General features: G+C 44.7%; 1 protein-coding gene across 4 annotated transcripts in view; it reads left to right on the top strand.

Annotated features, from left to right (window-relative positions):
* Positions 1-204: 204 nt before the first annotated feature.
* The window catches only part of LOC143211045 (uncharacterized), a 92,202-nt gene continuing 64,883 nt past the window's right edge, over positions 205-27,523 (top strand). For 3 of the 4 annotated variants that reach the window (XM_076428450.1, XM_076428452.1, XM_076428449.1), the window contains exons 1-3: positions 205-2,449; positions 4,033-4,089; positions 26,122-26,163. In XM_076428450.1, the coding sequence (XP_076284565.1) occupies positions 1,984-2,449; positions 4,033-4,089; positions 26,122-26,163 (565 nt within the window). In that variant the 5' untranslated portion in view covers positions 205-1,983. The remainder of the gene's footprint in view (positions 2,450-4,032; positions 4,090-26,121; positions 26,164-27,523) is intronic. The other variant, XM_076428451.1, reaches the window with a different exon arrangement.

The following is a 27,523-nucleotide window of genomic DNA, read 5'->3' as shown; positions in this document are numbered from 1 at the left end:
AAGGGCCCGGGTGGTGGGGTTCGCGTGTGCACCGGGCAGAAAGGGAGGCAGGCGGTGTGCCGTAGGGGAAGGGATCCAGGGGGAGGGGGCAAGAGTTGTACTCGGAGGTGGTGTGTGGGTTGGGTAAACGCCACCCTCCGCGACGGGGTGTGTGCGTGTGTGGGTGCGTGTACGGCGCACAACCGCCCCCGGGGGTTTCCCTTCTTCGTTGGTCGTCGCGCAGTCGAGCAACCCCGTGCTGCTCGACAGCTCAGTTGCCCATCGCCGCGACGACGACACGGTTGCGCCACGACGACAGACAGACGTCATCGTACCCGGGACAGAATCCCGAACACAAGTTGGACGCACACGTTTCCACCGTGGTACGTCTTTGCGAGTCCCCTTCCTCCGAATCGAGTCTCTCTCGAGTCAACGCGGTTGGCGATCCGTCAGGGATCGGTGTCCACGCGGTGCACAAACTGGTCCGATCATCGAGTACAGGATACACTGTCGGCAGATGTGGAGTTAGCCCGAGTCCGACGGGTCCCGTGACGTGCTACGTGGAACGAGTTTTCCGTGTTCTGTACCCATGAAGAGCCAGGAGTCAGAGTCACAGTGAAAAGAAACGAAAGAGGACGGATCGGAAGGATCTGTGGCCAGCCGATGGGCCGAGTTAGCTGATCGACGTTCTCCCGCGATCCCCCCGGACTACAAGAAGAAGAGAGGTCTGTTCCAAGTATCTGCGCCAGTGCGTTTCTGGTTCGTTGGAGGAAACAGCGCGCGCCGTGCCCAGGAAGACTCTGTTGCCCTTGAAATTCAATCCCCGCGCGAGTAGAATGAAAGGAAGCGGTTCCACGAATCTCCGCGCGCATCGCTAAGGCTCCGAGGAGAGTTTTGTTCGGTGAATGAGCTCGTCACGTGCTATCGGGAGAGCCTGAATAGAATTCCAGGCCGGAGATAATGTTCTAATTGTCGTCGAACGGGTTCGCTGGACACAACAGGCAACTGCACCGGCGGTTGGTCGAGCAGCGAGGAACGGCGGGAATCTGTACCTGATCACAACGAAAACATCCAGTCAACGAAGACGGACTCGGACGACAGTCAGTGTGACACTTAGTTAGACGCGTAGTTGATAAAAACAGTAGATTGTTGTGTTCTCGGGTGTGAAAGCGAAACGAAAAGGGTGTTTGCTCGATCGACGGAACGAGAAGAGCCGTTTTGTTTCCGGAGTCGTCACTGTCGTGTTGCCGTCGCTCGCCGACAGCCCCGAGGTGCCCTCGCCACGACGACGGGACAAGCAAGCTTCACTCATTACAACGAAGATTAATCGAAAACACGTCACGCTAACCACTTGATAAATCCACGCCGCTCAACGATTATCCCCATTCGAGGCGTTCCCAATGATGGAGATCTATGAGAACACTTAGGACCGCCGGCGGGTCCAACAACCTCCGACTTCTCTCTTTCCGTGCGAACTAGCTTGTATATTTTTGCGAACCGAGAGAGGCTCTGCGAACGGGCCTACGCTAGAATCCCGGAGTCCAGAGAAGCCGACATCGAGCCACGTCGAGGACATTGGGAGCAGCGTCGCTAACCGTCGGACGACGCGACCCCGTCGACCGTTATGCCAGGGCCTAGCCGCGCCACAGGCTTCGTTCTTTCCTGTTTGTGTGCCCCCTTCGATCGATCCTCGATCGCCGATCATCGTCTCCGTGCATCAAACGCCCCGAATTGATCAACGAATATAAACTATAAATCGTCGCCGCGCCGTTCGAAGTAGCCGAACGTTAGCACCGCGAAGATAGTTCCTAGGAGGAGGCGAAGGAGCAGCCGCGCTGTAATCGAAACGCAACGAGTAGCATTACCAATCTGATTGTCGGTGGTTGGTGATCAAGACAGATTAGAGGTGTCGATAACGTCACAAACGAGAACACCGATTAACGAGATTAGACGAGCGGAGGATGTTGTTTTGAGCGGAGCAGGATCGTCGAGGATAGTACAAAGATGCCGCAGCGATCGCCGTTCGCGATCCAGGAGCTGCTGGGCCTGAACGGCGCCGGAAACGGAAGCGGCACCGATCGGGGCTCACCCCAGGCATCGCCGCCGGCCGGCGTCTCAGCGGTCTCGTACGCGCCAGCGGCGCCTCATCACAAACTATGGGACTATATGCCCAGCCTGACGAACCATCTGGGCAATCTGGGGAATCTTGGGAATCTGGGCAACCTCACGGCCTCGCGGATGGCCTACCTGAATGCGCAGGCGGCCGTCGCCGCTGCTTTCCTGCCGCCGCCCCACCCCCACCCAGCCCACCATGTACCTCATCATCAGGTACATCAACCGGGACAACTTCCGGCCTCGCCTGCCGGCGTCAACGTGCATCCGGCGGCACACGCGCAGCACGTACTTCCGGGCACCGCCGTCACCGCGAATCATCATCAGCACAGTCCGACTCAGCACACGCCACCCCATGGTGAGTCCATAGTCTCGTCGCTTCTTTCCTAATTGGCCTCCGATAATTCGATACCTAATGCCTCCCACACCTAGCTTCTGCCACGAAATTCAAGAATCTTGAACGCCATCGGACGATCCGTTATCACGTTCACTGCCGCGTAAATTTCGTGTATTTCATCCCTCACAACCCTTGAATATTTCATTTGTATAAAGGAACAGAGTTACTAATAACTATTATTAGCTGCTTGATAAGGAAGTTTCAGTCGTATACTATGTATACTTCAGTTCATTTCAGAACGAATAGATCGATATATTCGGTGTTACTAATTTTATGACAATCGGTTTGGTCACCAGTGACCATCACAGCAGTCAACGCGTTATACATAGATCTTAGGGCAGTGTCTAAACTTAGACTGGTACTTTGAACATGCTTTCTCACGACGCACACTGTGATATTTGACACGAAGATAGGGAATGTCAATTTTTTACGTTTACATAAGCTGTAAAGCTGTAAATCTTATTATTACTTAAGGTTGTTAAATGTTTGATGAAAAATATGTGCAACATTTTTTTTGGTCATTTGTACATTCATGAATCGCTGTTAAGAAGTTTTATAGCATGCGTTGCCTTTCCGATCATGCTATAACGCATTCTTAAATTTAATAGTAATTTTTATGTGTAGTTATGAGTAGTTTTTTGCAGTGTGGATACTTTTATGGTAAGTATTACACTACATTTTCCAACAATTTCCAGTTTGTTGCCGTACTTATTTGCATAGTTATCAATATTTTTAAACAATCAATAGTTCAGTCATCTTATTTAGGATGTTAAGACTTCATTAAAAATTTTTTTATTACCTTTTTTATTAATAATTTGGAATTTTATTCCAAATTCTTCCAAGTTCACGTACGCATATATGATCATTCAAAACCTATACAAATTTTTTGTTGTTGCAAATATGCATGGCCTAAATATGAATTAAATAATAAGGAATAAATTTACGATTTTTGGTAATTCAAGAAAAAAATGTTTCAAACAAAACTTGATCAGTGCTCGGAGGGCCACAAGTTTCAATATAAAAATTGGAAAATTTTTTAAACAAGAAATAAAAGTCCTTTTAATTGCCTAAATAATAAGTTAATGTAGCTGACGAAATGCGAATTGAACAACTCACTATAGCATACCTTTAAATCTACAGTAACAGCAAGAATAGTTTTTTCCCCATTTTCGAGTCAAACACCACACAGTGCGACGTCTTCTTTGTGTTGCAAGCAATTTAAACCTCGCAAAGCAGATACTTTCGACGATTTCACAGCAGCAGTGGTCAGAACCATTCAAATCCTTACGCATCCTTTTCTAACCCATTTCTGAGCGCATTCTTTGAGATTAACCCTAAGAATACTAGGGGGCGGGGGTGTCCACGAGCCCTCAGCTTGAAGGATGTTCGAATCACTAAACCTGTAAACATTCCTAAATATCGTCAATTATATACTTATAAAAAAAGGTCCGTTGTTCGAGGGTTAAACATCTGTTTGTTTGAACAGAGGAAGAAAAATTATTTAACCTTCTGCGATCTAGAGAGTTCTATCTCTTTTATTTCAGAACTTGCTACATCCTACAATGTAACTTTACATTCATCGATAATGCCACGATTACATGGTATGTAGGAACAATACTACTTAATTATTCTAAGTAGGTTAGTGATGTAAATTAGTCGAATAAGTAAATGGTTTTGTGAAAATCAATGTCCAGTCGACGTAGAACGAAAATTGGCTTAAGGGATGAACACTTTGGCCTGAAGCAGACACTGATTATACATTATGTCAGATATCGAACGATGCCGATCAAAGAAAGTTCTATAAAATGTTAGGTTCGCTTTATCTAAACCATAATAAATGTTATTATAATTATTGTATCGACGGTTCAACCAAGCAGGCAAATAATTGACTTACTTTGAACGAAATGACTGAATTGTTCGTCCCTTCTACATGAATTTTCACGGAAATTAGCAAATAATTGACTTACTTTGAATGAAACGGCTGAATTGTTCGTCCCTTCTACATGAATTCTCATGGAAATTAGTGTAAAAAGTATGAAGAATGTTGTACCAGAGTTTACAGTGCTCTGGTTGGGCAGAGTACCGTTGAAACCCGCTTCGAGGGAATGAAGCACGGCACCACATAGTGATTGTCGTCCTAGCATGAAATAGGACTCGCGACCTCGCATACCCGGGACGAATGTTTTTTGGCTGACGTTGTTTCTAGAGTTGGGATCGAGTTCAACACGCAGGGTGTGAAACCGAGAGAAGCGTTCAATCCTTTCCTTTCAATCCAAGGGCAATCCAAGCTCCTTTCAGGACGGGCATTGAACGCTTCCTGTTTCTGCCTGGCACTGCAACGGTACTTTCGAAATTTCTTTCTTTCGAACTTCTACGAAATTAACGTCGATGAATTTCCTCGCAGAAGACGGGCAAATTTGCGGCCTACCTATCGAATCAACATCCTGAAACATGTTCGTGTTCCCCTTCATCCTTAGAAAACTGTTACAACCTCCAGGCCTGCAGATTGTAATTAACTAGTCAATTGAAATGCCTCTTCTCACGAATAATTTAGTTTGTGAAACTTTTATTCAATTTTCTCGATTACAACTCAACGAAAATTTATATAACCTGCTTAAACAATCGTGTCAATCGTGTATGACCAACATGATGACAGTCGATGTGTTAACCCTTTGCACTCGAAGCAATTTGAATTCCAAAATCAAGATATTTGTTTGAACCCAGATCATTATTGTTCTATGTAATCTTTTTGACATTGTGCACATCAAATTGAAGCTGTTTTCTTATAATAACAGTTGAGCTTTTTACAATTTATAGGATACAGACTTTAATGATATTAAAGCTGTTTTGAGTAATGGTATGGCAATTTTTAGTGGCGCCACAGACTCGCCATTCGAGTGCAAAGGGTTAAGCTTGCTGCGGTCCTCGCTTGAGCTCAGTACATTTGAGATAATATTTTGTATCATTGTTTTTGTACCGTTCTAAGACGAATTATACTTAGCAATTCGGGGACTCGATTAAAAAAATTGTATTAGAGGAATTGAAGCACTAATGGGTCAAACGAAAGCGGAAGAACGATAATGAATTAATCCTCGATTTCCCGGCAGACTTTTCACCGAGCGGAGCCCGTTCCGTCGAAAAGGTAACGCGTTAAGCTGTTATTAACGTTCTACCCGGAAGAAAAGGCCGTCTCTCTCTCGAATCGTTTACGGACGCAAATTTTCTCACCGTTTCTTTCCAGCGAATGGCGTATCGCGCCGAGGCGGACGGTGCCTCGCGACGCGTGACGCCGTCATTATCATTAAACCTCGGCCCCCGCTTATTTATAGATGACGATTAAGATGACATTGTTTCCTCCGTCACGTCGTTTCACTCGCGAGACGTGGCCCCCATTGTCCCGCGACAATTAGAACCGTACCATTTATTCCGCGAACGGAGCCTCCTAACTGTTTCTTTCAGCGGGCCCCGCTGGCCGAAGAAGAATTAATAATTAATTTTACACAAACCGTGGCCCGGTATTGTCGCCGAGTAACGAGCAACCACTTCTTTCAATCTTACACGTTCGTTAAGACCTACATCTTGGCCGCGACCGAAGAAACGGACCCTGTTCACGGGGGGAACAAGGATCGGCCCCCGGCCAACCTCCGAGTCGTTAACCCCGCGCATCTAGACGGCGAAATTTACAATGAAAGTGACTTGAACTTTTCAAACGCCCGGCCTAGCCGCCTACACACCACCGCCCCACCGCACAGCCGCGAAAACTCCTTTTTAAAACTCCTTTGCAGCGGCGACTCCGCGACTGGCCGCGAATAAAGCCCCTCGAGAAACCAATTAAAATATACACCGTCGCTAGAAAGTTTCGAAGCTGCTCTTTGAATGTTACCGAGGAACGGGGATGTTCAGTTCAACTCCGTAATTCGCGGCTCACCGCCGACAACAACACTCTGCGACAATAACGATGATCGATACGCGAACGTTAAAAACATTTTCACGATACGCTACGCTTATAGTATTATTCGAAAATCAGACTTGAACTTCCAGGAAGCGATTCTGGAGACTTCTTCATTGCAATTTATCACAGTCCCGCTGATTAATCCGCGACACGTATAATTTTATCCAAAAATTACGCGATTTAAGTCTCCATGAAGCTGTTATTACTTCTGTCTGCTACGATTCTACTTATACATAGATTTCTTCGTTACAATTTATATATCACAATCCCATTTTTAAAATTTTTTAAAAACTAGGCGATTTCAATCTCCACGGGTCTGTTATTATTGTTATTAATGTTATTGCCATCTGCTGCGTCCATTTGATCGACGCGCAACCGTTAAAAGTCCCCATTTACACACCATACATAAGTATAATTTTCTTAAAAAATGACACGACTTAAATCTGCATGAAGCTGTTATTATTTCTATCTGGATTCTATAGATCTCTCTTGGTTACAACTTTTTACAGTCCTGTTTGCACTCGTTACCTTGGCTTCTATTTAATACTAATTGGAAACGAGAATATCCAGAAGGAAAATCTTCAAAGGCGTCTTTTCAAGGGGATTGCGCTTTTAGAAAAAATCCTTGAGCAAGTCTAAAAGACTTAATGTTTCACCGGCACCTTTTCACTGGGCTCCGCGTTGCCGAGCGTAGTCGGACAGGGCTAACGACGCACCGATGCGCCGTAATAACGCATTGATCGGCAATCACCGGGATTGCGTTTCAATCTTCCGACTCGTCGTGAACGAACGACCCTCGGCGTCAGGAACGGTGAAGTAAATTAATAGGCGTATCGTCGCCCCGGCGTGAAACGAGCACTTAACGTGCCACTTACGGCTATCGCTTAACAGAGAGCCACTCAAGATCGTGTTACCGAAAATCGACGCGCACCTTTGTCGCCGTCGCCTCTGTGTATGTGCACGAGCGAAAATTCCATTGTGTGAGGTTTTCAGGACCCGTTTTTCGGGGAAACGGGCCAGACGCAGCTGACCCCGCCGCGCGCCGCGCCGCGCCGTGGAAATCGAATTTCGTGGACAAACAGCACGAGAGAGAGACTGTGTTTGCGATGAGGCCGTAATGCGACACCGGCGAACGGGAAATTGGACGTTTAATTATCGGGACTCCCGCGACAACTCCCGACGAAGACGCCGACGGAGGACAATCGACTGAACGATTTGAGTCCGGCGTGTTAGCGTCAGTTAGATGGAGACGGAGAGGGAAGAACTCGAGGGAAAGAAAGAGGGCAGGCCTCTCCGCGCGCTCCGCTCTGGGGTGACTGCACTGTGGGAATTGAATATTTTTGTCAGAATAATCCCCAACGTTATGAATAATTAGTGGTATAATGAGTTGAGTGTTGGGCAGACCTGCAATGTCTCACCAAAACACAAAGAGCCTCGACAAAACGTAAAAATGGCCGCACTCCGGCAAACTGTTCTCAACCTGCACCGAGTCACCGTGTCGCTCCACGCCTCGTGAGAATCCGTTTCTCCCCGCCTTTCACTCTGCAAACCATTGTTTATAAACATTATCGATCGGAAACCTCTTCGAACAGATACATACCGTGGATTTCATTATCTTCCGTTTATAAAATTATTGACACGATCGCTTTCTCCGCGGTTCGCAAACAAAAGACGAATTATTTTTCGTTCACTGATTGCTTGCAACAAAATGTGTAAAAATAGTTCTCCGAGTTCATTGATGAACGTGTTTGTCTAATATTTTCGTGTTCGATTTTTCTTATTCGATGTAGAGAATGGGGTTAACAATGCGCAGAGTTTGCGCGAACGATGACAAAGACTGAGGCGATATTTTTGGTCGAAGTGGCGAATCAGCGCGACATGACAGTGTGACGACGACGACGGCGTGGCCGTGGATTTCATTCGGTAGAACGAATTTTGAGAACGATTTTCGGGTGTCGGGTTCCCGGTGCAGCACAAAGGATCTGCCCTTCCATTCAAACGTCACTCTGGCACCTCGTCTTACAGTACAGCATTTATTTGGCGCACTTCATTCGTCCCTTTTTGTCTTAAATCTTGGCAGCAGACTTAAAGACGAGAGCACACAGCCCCACGGCCAACTGCTCGATTCTCTCCCGATAATAAATTATATCGATCGCCGTGGGATCGATTGCGCGTCGTCACGCTGCTAATTCGTCCTGGGCCCGCCTGGTTTGAAACGGGGCTGGTATGGCTCTGTCTGGCTCGCTCGTCGATCACGAGTCTTTTGTTCTTCGCGCATAATGGACCCTCCTGCGCCGAAATCCGGGGTAAGAAGCCTCGGAACTTGTTTGCACACTTCACCGGGCTAACAAATTTCGCTGTCGCCAGGCCAATCAACATTGATTTTGCAACTGCTTCGCCAACCCTTAAATTGTCGATTACAAATTCGTCCGCGGATCTTTCCAATAAACTTTTCATCCGGAAAAAGTTCCCGACGTTGTGTATTTATTTGTTCTTTTTTTCGAAATTCGGATTTACAGGATTTGGAATGTATATTTTAAATAAATCTTCTTGAATCTGTGTGCATAAACAAAGACACAAATTGTTATAGCTTATTAGTAGACTTTGCGGATCTTTATGCAAAATTTTCTACCTGAATTGAAACAAACTCAAGTGGAATAGAAATTTATTTAGTCTGTTTAATAGGTTAAATTTGTATTATGTAACAATGATCAACGTGCACATTGCGAAACTTCTCGAACAAGTAAATACAACAAAGAATGCTGAGAATAAACAGAGTTATTCTAGTAGAACCGCGCATCAAATCGCAGGTTCACGAATAAGTTTCAACTGGATTCGATGGCCAGGCGAAAAACCGCAACAATGGCTGCTGGAGGAACGGTTGGAGAGGGGGCAAACGGTGGGAGGATTAACTACGAATGATCAATTCGCCGGGCGCGACGTTAATCGGTAGCAGGAAGAGAGAAGAAACGGCGACGCAGGATCCACTGCGATCGCATTGTCTAAAAATTCCGAGATTCAAGCCGGTTCGGTGTCGCAGCTTTGCCTTTTCCAACGGTTTGTGCGCTGTTTCGTCTCCTTCTCTAGCTCGCTTGCCTCCTCCCGGGTTCCCTCTCGGTCTCTCTTCGGCTGGCTCTGCTTTTTCGGTTCGTTTGAAGTTGGCAATCAACTAGATTGCCTATCAACGCCTGAGAAGTCTCCTTGCACACTCCCGTCGGTCCAGTCCTTTTCTTGCTCTCCCTCCTCCGTCTCCGTTACACCCTCACACACGGCCACGCGACGGCGTTGTTCCTCGTTTATGCCCTCCTCGGTCGCGCTGTCTGTCCTCTGCAAGCGATTTTGTATACGTTCGCCCTACTCCCCTCGCCGTTTCCCTCTTTCTCCCGCTTTCACCCTGGCGCGGCGCGCGCGGCTGCTTCTCCTCTCTCCACGACCGCGTCGGTATCGTCCCGGTAACACATCTTTGCAAGCGATTCCGTAAAACGTGGCACAATCGGCACGCCATTGTTCCCCTGTACTCCTTTCATCCCGGGGACGGGGAAAGTGCAAACGGTCTTGGAACGGCGCGGCACCAGACGCTCCGTGGGCCCGCGATTGCTATTCTTTATCGCTGCCACGGAACCGAGGACAGTTTACGAATCGACGCGGTTCCTAGATTTTCGGATACCCGCGCGGAAATACGAGCGAAGTCTACGTAGACGATTGGAAGTCTACCAGCTGAAATTTTTCCTCTATAAACCTCTATCATTTTCAATGTGGCAATCTGAGATCGTACAATCTTGAACATTCTTCATGGAAGAACACTTCGCTGACCGGCGATTTGGACTCAAAACCAGCTCGTGCAGTGAGAAACTGTTCTTCATTTAAATGCAAGATGAATGTCTTGTCTTCTCTCGTCAAATCTTATCAATGGAGCTTTTTTCGCAGCTTTTTTGTGAGAGCAACAATCGAACATAACAACGCGAGTACATTCGTGACCGTAAATAAGATTGAAATATGAAAATTGTACATGTTTTAATGTCCTGATTAGGACAAACTTCAAAGTCGCACATTCTTAGCTGTCATCTGTACACGAGCATTGCATATCTTTTAATTTCTCTGCTGGCACAGACTCTCAAGTTGCACAGTATTAGCTACCTCATGCACGAGCGTTGAAACAGGGAGGCCTAAAAGAGTCTCAGCTGAACTCATGTTCCAATCCTATGGGATTAGACTGCTACAGACCCCAGTTACGAATCCTCTAGACCCGAAAGATTAACAAAATTCGCGATATTCGCGTCCGAATTTCGGCTTGGCGAGCTCTCCTGCGGACAATGAGCGAATCCCGCACAATCTTGGCTACCTTCAGTTGGTACATCGGAAGGGTTGGTTGAAACGCGGCGAAGATCGTCGAAGATCGACAGGATTCTCATCCAGATCCGTCACGCCCTTGCCGTTCACGGTTTCTGTCAGGAAAGTCTCGGGAAAAAAGGGCGAAATTCCTCGCTACCCCAAAGCTGGAAGCAGGGTGGGCGGATGGCGATGCTGGAAGCAGTGGATAAGGGGTGCGGCCTGTAGGCGCAGGTCGATACTGATTAGTACTTCAAAGCGGCTTGAACGCGAGCCCCCACGCGCGCCCAGGCCTCGACGATGGATTCGCGACAAAGCAAGCGACGGCACTCGAGCGAAAAATCTTGAACAAATTAGCGGATTATGAATTCGCCCGGCTTTGTTTCCGGGAAAGTGGCTGCGGACCCGGGTAAGAGAGAGACTCGCGAACAAGAACCGGCCCTCTCCGTTCACTGGCGCTATCGGGTCCGCCGACGCGCGGCGACGACGCGTTTACGCGCCGCGATTTTGCGCGATCACGTGTACAAGAGCCGATGCAATTCAAATTTTTTACCCCTTTGCCGCTCGATATTGATACCGCGAGGCCGAGCCGAGCCGGGCAACGCCGCTAGCGGTTTCGCTCCTTTGCCGAGGCGAAACGCATTTTATACCGTCTCGTGGCTTTCAATTCGATCAGCGAAATCTTGCTGACTCCTCGCCCACCGACGTCCTCGTCCCCTCCCGTACGAATTCACAGATCCGAGTTATTCGCAATTAATTTTGACACGTATGGGATCGAGGATGTCGCGCTCAAGATTACGTTCCCAACCCTCGAATTGATGATTTGAGCATTTTTTAGCGAACGGTTTTGTGCGTCAGATAACGTTCTTAGCCCCTCGTGCACCATTATTCTGAAGATTTAAGATCTTTTCAGCGAAGGGTTCTATTTACTCGACTTTTATCGACTGCTATTAACAGTGCGCGAAGTTATGTAATTCTCCGTTATTATTGAGATAACATTCTTAACACATTACCGACCGGTGATTATTGCATAATTTTGAAAAATCTATGATTGGCTCAATTGTACAGCATTGCTAATGACTAGACTGCGGATTTTATGCAGTTATGGTAAAAATGAGTGGTTGGAGTTTAAAACAGTAGACAGTATTAGTCATTAGTCATAGACAGTATTAATCAAAGTATTAGTTGCAGCTTACGAACATTGTTAAAAAATGGAGGGAATTTTTATATAATCCTTGTTTGTTGCAGTTGATGCAAACAATTTTTATTTCGCATAAAATTCCGCAATCTACTAATGGCCGTCGATGTTGGAAGCAACGTTAACATTCAAATAGAAAAAGAGAATATATTGCAACTTTGTTGGCGAAAATTAAAGCGGTGGACAGAGCGAGACGTATCAAATATGCGCCGGCGACAGTTAATTGATCTGTCGCGAAAGTATTGCAGGACCGGTGCGCGCTGGCTGGCGTCGGTGGCTTATGCAATTGCGAATGCAAATTAAACGAAATTAAACAGTTAATTAAAGTACCGGCACCCCCGGGGAGAAGTTAATTGAGATTCTTGGGAGATTTGTCGCGCGGAATGTCTTAATTTAGTCCCTTAAGCGCCCTAACTCGCCTTAACAACTTAGAATAATTGGATAACACTGCCAGGGCGTGCTCACCGTCAGAAGTAGGAAAATTCAGACTCTCTCGGCGCGGAGAGAGACGCCTCTCTCATTTTTTCCCCTTCTTCCTCTATTTTCTTTTTTCTTTTCACCTCTTCTTTTTTTGTTTTTAAACGCGTCACGATTCACCTGCACGCACCCTCACAGTGATACACCCTCCCTCTTTCTTTCTCACTCCAGGCTGGTGTCCTCTTCATGTGCCTTGACTTACTTAGTTCGCGTCTACCCGTGTACAGCCTTGTTCAACGACGCTGGTGAAAAGCGCTTCTTCAACAAAAGCGGATAAAAAAATCTTTTCAGAACTTCTACTCCAAAAGCTGTCACAGAAATGTTGTTGTCGCCCTGCGTTGGTGGTCGCTGGAATTATTTTAATTCGCACGAAACTGTTGTCTCGGCTGTGTGTTCCGATCGTTATTCTAATTTAAAAGATCCGATTTTGAAGAAACATAAAACGACATAGAAATAGTCTAGATGTTCTCATCTTTAACGACTAATTTCATTGTTAAATTTATTATATTTTGAAATTCTAACCTTACAATTAAAATATTGTTATAGGTTTTTCTATATTTTTTCATTTATTTGTCGTTGGGCGAAACGGAACTTTTGACTATTGACACAATACCTCATACAATACTTAAATGTTTAGTAGTTGATTAGATACCGACACATCTATTAATGTAAAGAATATTTTAAATAATGGTACATCTCAATTTTCAGCGACGCCTCAGAGGCACCACTCGAGTACTTATTATATCAGATGATTGCATAAGTTCGTGCCCGATTTGAGATTAAAATTCAATGGTTAAATTTTAAAGAATACAGCTTCATTAATGAATTATATAGTCCCCATTCTTTTGTAATTGGAGAAATATAATTTTCGTAACATAATTGGTTTCTTTACACTCCGCCGTGCAGTACAGATTGCGACATCTATGAAAATTGTGTGTGTGTGTGTGTGTGGACACGAACTTATGCAATCATCTAATATGATTAATGGAATTGTCAGTAGTCGTGCGTATATTCTTATATTTTACAAAGCTGCAAATGTCACGGACAAAACTGTAGCCTCTATCGATATTGTGGTCTAGATTGTCTGTTACGATTCGTTGGCGACCAGATTCATACTGTTCCAACGAGTCGAACGAATTACGCGCGGACCGAGCGATGTGCGAAAGGAGGAATCCTCGTTTTCCCATCGGTCGGCTGACCGCGATGTTCTCGACCCGGTCAGAAATGATTTTCTCTCATTACACTCCAGTCGCGGTGTCAATCATACGACCCTCTATCGACTAATCGTCTAATCGCGTAATCCGCTCGAACAAACCAATCCGGCGAATACGAGGGAAACCTCCGCCCTGTGCCCGATCTTCCGCCCGATTGCCAATGGAAAATACGAAATGGCTATCCGAGTAAGAAAATTGATTTGCTCGGTGCATTGACATGATACCAGATACATAGGGCGGTCTACTTGTCATTCACAGCTTACGTATTCGCGTGATTTGTCGCTTGCTCACTCCGAAAACGACTTGTACAGTTAAAATTTCTGAAATTCTTTTATTTGTTCAAGGAAATTCGAAAAAATTATTTAATACCGTTCTTAAACATTAATTAGAGAATAGAAACAGACATCTTTGACAGAGATTGATGCGTTCATTGTATTTTGCAAAGTTATGACAACTTTTTCAGTAACTTCTTTGTAAACATGTACCGTTTGACCGGTGAAATCAATATTTCTCTTGTTCCGAATTTCGTAAAATAAAAAAAGCCATCCTACGGTGTTCTACAAAGTCTGCTCGTTCCACTAAAAAGTGTGAAATAAAAAATTTTTATACAAAAAAAAAATTGAACCGACTTCGAAAAAACGCACTAAAAAGTATGAAATAATTTCCATTTAATTGATGTGAATACACACGAAGTTAAATACAATACAATTTTTTCGGAGGCGGCGCAAAATTGACAATTTTCCAAATAACAGATGTTAATTTGAAAATCAGTTGAAGATAGATTAATATGTGAAAGCATGTAGAAGAATTTAAGGATTCTCGTAATTTCCAGTGTCGAAAATTTGCAATTTTGCGCCGCCTCCGAAAAGATTGTATTGTATTTAAGTTCGTGTGTATTCACGTAAATTAAATGGAAATGATGTCATACATTTTAGTGCGTTTTTTCGAAGTCGATTTAATTGTGTTTTATAAAATTTTTGTACGTTTCAGTTGTGTTATTAAAAGAAACTTTTGGGACACATTAAAATAGCTAATGATTTGAAATGCCTGGCAGCAAGTCAGTATTTGGATGGCACCTTTCTAACCCTCGGTGAAAATGTAAGAAAAAGAACAGGAAGAAAAGATCGGTCAGATACGGTGTTAAGTTTCGTCGGGGGCGTAGGAATTTTGGCCAGGCGTTCTTCCGAGTGGTCTTATTCGAAAAACAATCAGCTCGAGCGGTTTCCTCCGAGCAATTAGTTCCAACCTGATCAGCACAACGAGTGACCGGAAATGGCGCGCAAGATCGACGCCGGGCGCCGCGTCGGCACGTCGAAAATCGTAGTGTCTATCGCCTAGGCGTGACCGTTACTCAATTATTTAATTTCGTGGAGCGTTGCACCGTGTCCGCGTTCAATGGAAAATCCGTCGACGGCCACGATTATCGACAGACAAACGGTATCGATCTACCCTCCTCCCCTCCCCCCGCGGAAGTCATGCGCGCTAACAGGCTGGGTAAGCATGTTTCACCATAGCGTAAACTTTCCGAGGCATTATTTCAAGGCAACATGCACGCGCTGCGCGAGCGCGCGCGCGCGCCTCTCTGTCCACTGTCATCCGTAAGTTAGCGAGCACCCGTGTCGGCAATTGTAAAGCAACAACAATTGATAACTATAGAATTCGGTAAATTAGACGGCAAAACAGATCCTGCACGTTACGCGGCTAACGAGGTCTATCTTGTTATTTCGCGGACACGCGGAATTCTCTATTTGCCGCATAAATCGGTTCATTGGCAGTGAAACTAAAGAGCAATAAATGCGAATGATGAATATTAGTTTGAACGGCGGCGGACCTGGGCATGGAACGCAGTCTTTCACGGTCACAAAAAATAAACACAATTTAAATTAAAAACTTTAGAAGATGAACATTTGTTTCCAAAAAATTTTGCAGAGGAGATTATTGGTGGAATGTTAGATTTAGATCATGATGTATGGCGTAAACCCAGGTTGAAATCGGCAAAGGATATGCGCATATCATAGAATTAAAAACTGAAGAAAAAATAAATTATACTAACATTTTTTATACTTGAGTTAATTTCGGTTAATCGGGTAGGTGTCCAAACAGTGTTAGCCCAGGGCCCCAAGGTTAACGGTCCGCTGCTGGCGTCGTAGTACATTACATCCTCGATTATTCGAACTAAACAGTGAAATTAATCATTAATTAATTACAATGTCAGATTAAATCTGTATTGGTGTGTTAAGTACGAGCTGTTTCACTTCATCATCACTTCGACATCAGGCTATTGTAGTAGGTGCTTCGATAAAGAAACTCGTTCGAAAATTTCGCGGAGGAAAACATTAGGATCCAGTCGATTTGACTGGAGTAGAACATGTAAAATGGAAGAATTCTGAATAAGTACTGTTTTCATTTTCCTCGCAGTTAGAGGGGAATAAACATTTACGTAACTGTGAATCTTTTGTTATGCATTGTTAATTTTTTACTTCCAGGCGGTTTCAAAAAGGACCGTTGTTAACAGCCTTCTTTTCATTATATGTATTATATATTTGAAAGCTTCGCAGTCATGTATATTACCATCTGTTCAGTAAATGATTTCTAAGATAAATTTGGTTAGTTCTAATACATAGTGATGTTTATGCTGTCTCGGCTGCGTGCCACTTCTAGCATCACTAGTCGAACGGAATCCGATCGAAAAAGGATCTCGATGTAGGAGCATAGAATGCATGATTGCGCGTTTATTAAGAGCGCGAATGCTTAATCCATCAAAAATCGTAGACTCTCCTCTCGAAGCCATAAAATTGCTTGGTTATTTGGTCGCCAGCCGCGGCGCAAGGGTAAAACTCATCAAGCCGATCATTAAAACTCATCGGAATTGGAGGAGGCCAATTAAGCGCGACTAACAAAAAGTTCTTCTGCATTATGTATTTATTTCTGAGCACGAGAGATCGACTGTCGTTCCCATTGGTGGCAGCAGTCAGAGAGCGCAACCCTACCCGCTCGGCGTGTATACATAGATAGGCGACTATCAATCGGCCTTTTCGCGCCCACTACTCACCTCGTAAATTTTCACCCTTTGACACGCGCCTAATACAAGCCCCTTCGGGGGGAGGCTCGAGCCTCGAAGCTTGCCTGTCGTTGTATAGTTGGTGGCAGTGTGTTCCGCCGATGGTGGCGGTCGACGGCGGCTGCCTAACCCCTCTGGGAGGCTGCGGGACGTTAATGAAATAACACGGGAATTAGTCTCGGACATTACCGGCAAACTATGTCCATTACCGTGGGTGCCCTGTGCTCGTACCAAGCGCCCCGGGAAACTTTCTCCAGCTCCGATATTCCGCAGAGTTTCCGGCCATGGTTTCTGCCAATCGCGGTACTACCAGTTTGCGAGAGGATCGCTAATTAGTGGGTGACGATTAGTGGATCGGCTACCGTTTCGTCCCGGAGAATCGTCGGCCGCGATCGATGCTCGATGAAAATTAAGGGAAATTGACCGTAATTGAAGTTACCGAGGATCCCGACTCTCTGACTTCCCAGTCGGATACCATGTCAGTCCTCTGGCAACCTGGATGATGTTCCGCTCGCAGGTCCTGTATCGCGTACTGCGGGATTCAGGTGGTTAAGGCTAGAGCCTGGTGTAAAGCAGTGCGTCACTGGGTCAGGGTAATTGAAAATACGCTACCGACCTCTCCAGTTTCAAGTCGCTTACGCGGTCTCGGCGCTATGCTGCATCACGTCTCTTTCCACCGGCGTGCATGTAACTAATTTCACACTTCGGCCTGGAAAGTAGGAGGCGAGTATAACGCTCCTCGACGAGCCTCTTTTGTCCCCACGTGTGCAGGTCCCTTCAGAAATTCCAGTGTAAATCTCGCCGCGTTGCTTTCTTCTTTCAGTTCTTTCGAATAATTCACTGTCACTCGACGAGGACAATATCGATAGCCGACCACGGATTAAATCTTCTGATCAATGAACGAGGGGGGTGTGTTTTTTTTTCTAAATGCAAAAGTCAAGCCCCGCCAGGGCCACACGCATTCACCTGTATCGCCTATTCGAAGGATGAATAAGAATTTAAAACTTTATACGAATTTCAATTAGAAGTTCGCGGCTGGAACGGTAAATGGATCTCTGAAGAAACGTGAAAAAGTCGCAAATGGGACACCTGAATTGCGAATGGAACGTTGATGCATCCTCGACACCCTTTTCACACACTGGCTGTCGCCTCGGTCGAGGATGACGATACCTGTTTATACGTCTGGATCAGACCGTTTCATACTAAACCCGATTGTGCTCGTACAAAATAACGAGGACTTCCCCATTCTTACGAGCATTTCTTAGTTCGCTTAATTAACATCCACTTGGCACTTTAGGGCCAGCAACGGAAAGACCGGGGTAATGTTTTGTACGTTTCCAAATCCCCTTTCGGATTAGTGCGTTTCTTTAACATCAATTCAATATTGAATGAGTGTTATTCTAAGGAAATGTACACGTATCATCAGCCTATCGTTTCACAATATCGGAGGGGTGATTTTAAGCGTGTGGATAATTCACAAAAATAAATATCAATATCTATTAATGCACAATATCAGAAAAGTTTGAGTTTCAATTTAATTTCACAAATAGATTACAATGTGCAGAGGGTTAAGCCTAACAATGAAAGAAATTTATTTTAAATAGAAAAGTTTAAACGTCGACCAAGTTCCTTGGCAGAAGAATGTAAGGAACCTCGAAAAGTACTTAATTAATCGATGTGGCCTGTGAACGTTTATTTATTTATGATTAAGCTATAGGGTACACTACATATGATAACGTAGTACGAGCTTTCACGTTTAAGTCATGTCCATGTGCGAATTTTCAACTCTTCAGGGACGTACGTGGCGAAGAAGTAAGTGGCCAAAAGCAGTGAATATATTCCCTACAAAATCATAATTTCAAAGAACAACCCACTTAACAAAGCGGATCTTGAAGAATAAAAACTTACACTCATTTACTACCGTTCGAACAGGATCCACCGTGACAAAAATAAATGTCCGAATCGAGCGAAAGAGCTGCATCATGCACACGCGATAAAAACTACAGCGACCGCGTGTCAAAGACCCATTTTTCAGGGTGGACACGTCGAAAACGGTCCGAAACCGTTCGGCGGTGTGCGTGTTCGGTTGGTCCTGTCTCGATGCGCTTGTAAAAGCGTGTGCAGGCTTGCCAGTGCTGTATAGGTGCGATGCGTGTGTACACCGTCGGTGTCGTGTACCGTGCTTTCAAGCGAACGACCGTAAGTCGCTCAAATTGGTATGGATTTCCAGTCCAACACCTCGATTGTCCCCGGTGAAGAGTGCTTCGCGAGCATACATGAATTCACGCCTCAAACACACGGTACGCGTCGCGTAGTCCTCCGTTTTCCCTATCCCTCTCGCTCCTTCTCTCTTTCCTTCTCCTCTCGTTTCTCACCCCGGCTTCTTGCTCTTCTTTCCCTCGTCGTCGTCACCCCGTTCTCTCTCGCTCTCTCCGTCCTGGTCGCCGATCTTTCTCACTTTCTCGCTCTGGAGAGGTGTCGCGAAGCAAATCTTGCCCGGCGCTGTGTATGAATGGGCACCGGGAACGCGCGAGTTCACACGCGCGCATGTATGTACGTGCACGCACACGGCCGTGGTACACGCGTCTACACGCGCAAGTGGATAAATACGTGCACAGGCCGGGCAAGCCACGAGGAGACTTGATTGCGTGCCGGTGAATGCGTTTCCACCCGTTCTCTCTAAGTAGCAGCTCATTCCGCGATGCTTGCTCTCGCGACTTGGAAAACGAGAGAAGCCAGTAGCTTCTCTTCGTGGTCGGAGCTCTTCGGAAGCACAAGTGCGTGCGTTACGTGCATGCGTGCGTGTGCCACCGCGACGCGTCCTCCTCCACGTACCCACACACACACACGCACACACACAACGCGCGCCGCGCCGTGTGCAACGTCGCCGTCGAGCGACACCGATCTCGAGATATAGAGTTTATTTTTTGTTTTTATCCTGTCGTCGACCCGCCCTTTTCATCAGCCGCCGCGGATACTCCTCCTTTTTGCTATTTACGCCCGGTAATTATTTGTCGTCGAGTCACCGGGGCCGATTACCGAGTGCTCGTTACCCGGCCCCCCGGGCATCGAGAATGCACGGCCACCGCAACCAGCCGTTCTCTCACGAGGGCTAATTACTCGTCTCATGCTTCTTTCGTCTAATTTGGAAACCTGCCGCGGAGATAGGGCCCAAGTGTTCCTCAACTTTCTGACGAGCCCTGTCTCGCCGGCTAAGTTCGATAGTGTTCGTATTCCGTCTATCTGGCCGAGAAACTGCACGAGTTGCCTGGAAGATTCGAGCCCAACCGAAGGAGCTGCCGTCTCGTCCACGGTGCTATTCATCATCTTCCTAATTGGATGCGTACGCTGATCGCGTTAGCTACTCTACGACTTGCATCCTAATCCAAAAAACTATCTGCATCTGCGACCACTAAGTTTCTTCGCACCCAAAGGTCTTCATCAACGGGGATCGACATTCTTCGTAACCAAAAGAGTCAAACTTAATCGATAAAGCTATTACAAGTGGACAATGCAATTTATTCAACTCGTCCACCGTTGCAAATGGCTCCGCACTACATCGTCCGAATTAGACGCGCAGCCTTAGTGCTTTGTAGCTGCTTCTTGCGACTAGAAGAGTCAAGTATCTCGGTTATATGTCGCATAATGGGACGAGGGCGCTTCCTAAAAGGCTAGCCCAGACTACGTTTCATAATTGAGGCATTGCCTAGTGAACTTCTTTCGTCTAGCTTATACTCTCCGACTTTCTAAGACCTGAGCCACGCGAACGGTGAGGCTTATTTGTGAGTGGGACCATCATTGGACATACCTGCCTACCTACTACCTAATCTTCTAGGATTACCAGAGGTCGAGGAGCAGTGTCCTGACAGATCAACCTTGTCACACTCTTTCAGAACCCTAGTTAAGTGAACCGATTGGAAGAACCTCTAGAAATTGTTGTGCGGTCTATTATACTCCTGACATCATTTATTTTTCATTAGGATCCTATAGTCTACTTCTATAGTCCGATCTCTGGAATGAATTCGTTGAGTGAAGTTGGTGTCGTCGAGCGTCAGTGTCCAGGATCAAAATTACGAGGAGAACAAAGCAAACGGTTGAATACCTTAACCAGATGCACCAATTGAGAAGCAGTGATGCAATTCATCTGACTAGTCACTTTTTCGTCAACATTCTCGGCGAGTGTGGCTCTCGGTGCTCCAACGAGTGGCTATAGCACCCGAGCGCTGACGAGTCACAATAATTTGATAACTGTTCAGTTGGTTAATTAAGATCTGTGGTCGGTGATCGTTGAGCCGGAAGGTGAACAGAGTACACTTTAATGCTAGAAGTGCCGAGCAGATTGCGTACTCTTGTATGTACATCGGAAAGGGAGCGTTTTATAGTATACTATGCGCACGAATCAATTAAAAACAGTCATTGTATAGCGGAGAATCTCGAAAAGTAGTTCTACTGTTAAAAGTGAACCTCCCTGCGACATATAGCGGTATCATTAAACACACTTTACAATCATACAGCACAATATTCACAGAATACAACACTTTTCTTCTGCTGAATTGTTCTTGCCTTATGATTTATTTTATGGCTACGCATTCTTACGCTTATGGTTAAGTATTTCAGCGTTAAATCTGAGAACCTGAAGAGCGGGGACGACACAACAAATTCGCAGTTTGCACACGCGACGAGAGGAACGGTCGGGTCCCTGTTCGTCCGGTGTGCTGGTAAAATCCAGGTGACAAATGGCGGAAACGAGAGTGTAATCGACGCTCGAGCTGACTCGACTCCGTGTCGAGGGAAATTGCACACGTTTGAACGGATCACGGGGGATCACGTCCGTGGCAGAGTGAATGGGCGCGTTCGGTTTCGGGGGGAGGGGGGGGGCAAGAAAAAGGGCCGTGGAGGAGGGCAACCGGGCAAGGACGTCTTTCAAGGAGTAACCACAAATCCTACTATAATACTAATAGGCCCATAATAGAGTCAATAGGGCTTAGCCGCGCGACGACAATGAGATCTTGTCAAAATACGCCGGGTAACACGAGACCTAGGAAGTGGATTTTTCTCAATGGAAGGCCCATGTCTTGTCACCAGCGTGGCGCGACCCGTGTACCGTATTGTCGGGTTTTCAACAAAATTTGAAACCTTTTCACCGGTGGACGCGGATTGGGGTTTAAGTTTCACGTTCCCGGGAACGGAGGAACACCGGGGAAAAGCGGAACACACCGATGGGGATCATAATGCTCCGTGACACGCGTTCCGTTCGCCTGCCTTCAAGTGAACAGCACCGAGGATGGATTTCAGCTGCGAGCGCTCCGGAACGATACTAACTTTCAACAATTTACAGTGGGTGTTATTAATCTCGTCGGGGACGAATTTTCTGAAGCAGAAAAAAGTGATGCGTAACCATTTCTTGCTTGATTAACATATTTATTGATGCTCTTTTTTTATTTCATTACATGTGCCTCACTGTTAAGATGTTCTTATCGTCCGTCCTAGAGGTGAATCTACAACTCTGGGTCGGTGGACGTTTGCAAGAGAAACTTGCCGCAAAATTGTTCATAACAAAGAAAATTGTTGGTAAAATTTGTTTTTACATCAACACCTTCCACTCAACCAGAAGAGAAAAGGTTTGGAAGTAGTTGAAAGTAGTGTTGATGTAAAAACAAACTTTAACAACAATTTTCTATGCTGTGTACAATTTTGCAGAGGTATAGACTCACCCCTCGGGGATGACCATTACCTTTTACATCCAAACAGTGAAGCTGTAAGCTTCCGACAGAAATGGCGTTAGCAGTATTTCTGTTGGGAATTCGCGGAAACAGGCAAAAAATCGTTCGGTGCGTGAATCGGCACGAGGAGAAGGTGTCGCCGAAACGGTGCTCCATATTTCCCGCGGCGCGGTTCTAAGGCTTGTTAAGTGTTCCGACGTTGGAGCGTACTTTTCTGGGTTAATTTATCAAACAAACGCGCAAACTCGGCGCAACCTCGGCATCCCCATTTTAAGACGGCGGCTCGTTAAAGTCGTTTGAGGGTGGAGACCCGCCGCCAGCCACGGGCACACAACTACAACTACAACTTCAACTTCCACTACACTCGGGCCCGGGTACGTTCCGGAAATCGCGAACTTTGCGTCCCCACCAAGCCGAGTCCGCTCTTTATCGCTTCGTCGACCGAGAACGGAGACCCTAACCTTCTTAGAAATGCGGGAATCTTTTTCAACCCCTGTTTTTCAAGCCCCTGACGAGGTCGGACGAGTTTATTAGAAAACGCCTCTCCGACGAAACGTCTTAATAGACACGCAATTCCGCGTGCTGCCTACGCTCCGTGAAAGGATGTCTGACTGGCTATCGCACGACTCTATCACGAAACGAGCGAAAAAATATGTATATGTATATACAAACGTATGGATTTGTAGTGTGTCTATCTACATGCACGCACGAAATTATGCGCGTGTGTACAGACACGCCAGTTAACCGGGGAACACCACGTCCACAAAGTGGATTCAGAATCCGGTCGCGCGATTAACGGGCGGATTTGTTGCGTCGCGCTCGCGCTGGGCAATTAAATCCGTGTGGCAGAGCTAACGAGTGAGACCGAACGAACGTCTGCGCCCACCAAGGATCCCAGCAGGTTTTCAAAATTGCCTCTAATTACGAATATCGCTGTTGTTGCCGCGATGAATGCCTCGCGGGCTTGTCACCCGTTGCGCGGAAATTATGGGAACGTAATGATCGTGGGGCAACGGCGACGTTTACCGCGCTTTTTTGTTAGTCTCCCTATTATTCGGCGAATTATCGGTGACACGGTATCGATGTCACCGTCGACCAACTCCGCGGCAGGTTAATTACCAATCTTGGTCGAGGACTTTCACGCTACTCCACCGTTTTCTTCAACGGAAACAAATTAACGACCCCCGAATACCAACCCCCCCCCAAACTCCGAAATCATTTCACCCTTTTACATTCTAAAAATGATAACGAAACTCTGTTTATTCGAATATGTTTGAATGGAAAGGAATTTCAATAGGATTTTCATTAATTATAGTGGAACAAAAAGCTTAAAAGTTGCCTTTTGTATAATAATTCTAAACGAAATCATTGGATTACATTGCTAGGAGTTATTGGTTCACGATTTGAGTCGCTGTTGCTGTTGACGAATCTTTTAAAAAATCCTCAGCCAAAAATTCGCCGACAGATAGCGCTTTAAATAAGTTCAACATAAACGTGCGTCCTTTAACATGGATTTTATGCGATGACTACGGATTTTTATGCATTTATGAAGAAATTAGCTAGGTGAAATATAAAACAGTAAAATAAAACATGTATTGATTGGTCAATACGTCGATCGATGATTCGATTCGTTCTTTCCAAATGTTCACGTTGCCTCGGTGTCTTGTTTACCGGCATGAAAGCAACACGTGTTTCACTGTTCCAACAAATTTAAAAATTCTTTTCCACAAAGCAAGTGGGTAATAGTTTTTTCCTCAACTTAGTTTAACACGCAGTATAATATTATAATATATAATAATTTACAGACGCAATTATTTCTTGAAAATGATCTAAATTAAGATCGAAACGAAAAATAAAATAAAATGATCAAACCAGTGCGCCGATAGCATTAATATATGTTTTATTGACAACTCTACGATCGATATAACGAAATATTTAAAACAGTAAAAGATGAGAAAATTTTAAGAACATTGTGATGTTGCTTTTAATCCAACGAAATCAGTAAGGGATTAGATCAACTTTTATTTTACTCCTGCTTCCCACAATCAATGCAGAGCATTCTTATTAAGATCCGCGGTCTTCTGATGAAGTATTAAGAATACATGTATATTACTTTGCACCAACTCTACCTACTTCCGTTAGTATACTTGCTAATCGAGCATTTAAAACGGCAATTACGATATAAATAATTTACTACGACCAAGACGTGCGAATTTCTGGCAGATATCTCGAACGGAGTTGCTTAAAACATTCATTATCGCGCAGTGGAACACGGAAGATCGATTCGAAATTAACTCGCGAATGTAAAAGATAGTTTTCGAGTTCTCCTGATAATCATTCTAACGAGGTGACCTGGGTCACGTCTAGCCCCGCGAGCGACAGAAGCCCCGGCGCTTTTTTTACGCGAGATTTTAATTAATTAAATTACAGTTAATTCTCGTCGAGTCATTAAGGGTAGTGCATTCGGCGCAAGCTATAGCGCGCGAGAGAACGCGTCTCTCTCTCTCTCTCTCTCTCTCTCTCTCTCTCTTTCTCTCTCACCGGATCCGAAAGCCCATTGAGACTGGATGAAAAATGTCTTACTAGGCGCTAATGAAATAATTGTCGAGTTAATTTCGCGGAGCCGTTAATCAGGGTCGAGCGCCGAGGCAGCGTGCCACCCCCTTCGAAGCGCGTTTCCCTGAATTCTAGTTAATTTTTAGATGAAATTTCATTTCGCGATACACACTTTTCCTTCTTTTTCTTGTTTTTCTTTTCTTTTTTTTTTGTACTCCCCATGCAATTTGTTTCGGCGCTTGCATTCGTTATAACGACGGATAATTATTGCGATGAATATTTGCGAATGTAATTTGAGTCGGGGGCTGCTGCCGGGGATTGCGTGTTACTGTTTTCGTGGTCAATTAAAAATTTTTCAAGTAACCCCACCCACGCCGTTGCCTCGCTCGAAAATGATAGAAAATCCCGTTGCCATTTTATGATCACTCGTACATAGCGTTGCCAGATCTTCTATATTTGATATGAGTCTTCTATATTTGAACTTGATCTCCTGTATCATATTTGAATTTTCAAAAATATCTGTTTGAATAAAAACGTTTAAACTGTGTTGTGTATCTCTTTTACTTGAACTCCTATATTTTGAGCCTTTCTCATATACATATACATAATTGCAGTTTTCACTACTTCTTCTATATTTGGATAAAACATTTCTGGCAACCCTACTCGTACACCACTGTTCACCCCGATCTTGACGGAATAAACTTTCTATAATAATTGTGTCACGTGTAATTTTTCAACATCTTGCATTAATGTAAAATACCACTGGAAGTTCTAGTTAAACTACAAATGTCATAAAGCTATTATGTAACATAAATTTCCTTTTTACCACGCTTATATTAGCTTGCCGAGTTGTCGTCGTTGTTGTTGTATGCGTGAAATCTAGATGAGCTAGAGACTTGAAGCTTTAAACATAACTCAGAACTGGATGACAATGCAATATTAAAAAAAAACAAATTTAAAAGAAACACTGTATGTTCAGGAGAAAAAACATTTTTAATATTTACCGTTACACCTCGTCGTCGAATCTTAATCTGGCGACCCTGAGTGCGAGGTGCCTTAAGTACTGTACCATTGAAACAAATTTGAAGAATTCTCCAGTGAACTAACGCATTTTCTGTTTCAGGATTCTCCCAGTCGAAGAGTTCGTTCTCAAACCCTAGTCCAGGTGAGAAATTCACGATACGTAAAAGAGTGTAAATCGTCGAGTAAACAAATTGCGATAATGCAGACGAAATCCACAGAAGAAGGTGCGCAGTTATCTCGAGGATTTGTAAAATTCATTGGCTGGGGATAGCGAGGAAATCCCATCGTGTCGTGTACGGTCGCACCGATAGAGTCGTTCCGCCGAGTTCATACAGATCGAGGAACTGTGTGTCCATTTTCAGCCGGGAGAAAGATCACTTTTTAGAATTTTACGGGACGGATCCATAAAGTCGCGCAAACGACCGTGCAGCGGTTACGACGTGCTTTTCGCTCGAGTTCCTCGACGCGGTCTACACTTGATATTTATCACGGGATCCAACGTTCTCGCAGGACGATCGTGTACTTTACAATAATTCCCGTCGACCCTTTTCAAGCTACGAAACGGTTATCTTTGGTTACATATGCGGCGAACTCGGCGGACTTCCGCGAGCAGTAGACTGCGGACGTTTATGGAAATACAAAGATCTCAACTTTTAGACACGATCAAATCCTTAGTAAAAATGTCCACTGAAAATATTCTCGCTTCACGTAGCATATACAGTGGGTAACGAAAGTATTCGTACGCCTTTCAAAAAGAGGATAACTTCTTTTAAAGGGCGTACGAATACTTTTTACGCTCACTGTAAATATTTCATTTCAAAATTGTACATATCTATGTAGTTTCATTTCGTTTGTAATTTATTGAAGTGGTGCATGAAAGAACTATAATTTGTTTGATTTCTTCCAATTTGTCTGGAATAAAGTAGTTTAGACCAGAGTCGCCTGGTTTAGTCAAAGCATAACCCATTCAAGTGATTATAATAATAGAGAGTCATGTAAATAATTGGATAAATATAATTTAAGAATGTTCTGGAGGTACAACGGGAGACAAAAGTACTAGAAATTCGAAATCCATCAATATATTGGCAATGAAAACCATTCACGAGTATATTTTTGTTCTTGAGTGTATTTCTTTCTTTTTTTCGAGTTTCTAGTTGCATTTTTTCAAGGTTTAAATAGAGTTCAAAGTGGAACTTTATGAATTCTCCATGAGAAGACATGCAAAAATAATTGCTATAATTCTTAAACGGTGCAGTGAATCGAACCCAAACTTTGTTAATTGCATTAATTTAGTAAGAATTATATCTTGTCGAATTTTCCAAAATTTTGTTGCGTTTTTATGTACCTCCAGAACATCCTTAACGAACGTGCTTCTTGAATATCTTGAATAACAATTGTGCAGTATGCTCCGGCGTCATCGACGACTTTTTATCGTTGTTTGAACTGCGAATATAAACTGTGCACGTTATAGCTTCAGCATATTGAACGTCATTTTAGTCGGA

The sequence above is a fragment of the Lasioglossum baleicum genome, chromosome 7 (assembly GCF_051020765.1).
Source record: "Lasioglossum baleicum chromosome 7, iyLasBale1, whole genome shotgun sequence".
Taxonomy (NCBI): domain Eukaryota; kingdom Metazoa; phylum Arthropoda; class Insecta; order Hymenoptera; family Halictidae; genus Lasioglossum; species Lasioglossum baleicum.
This window is presented reverse-complemented; position numbering and strand designations above follow the sequence as displayed.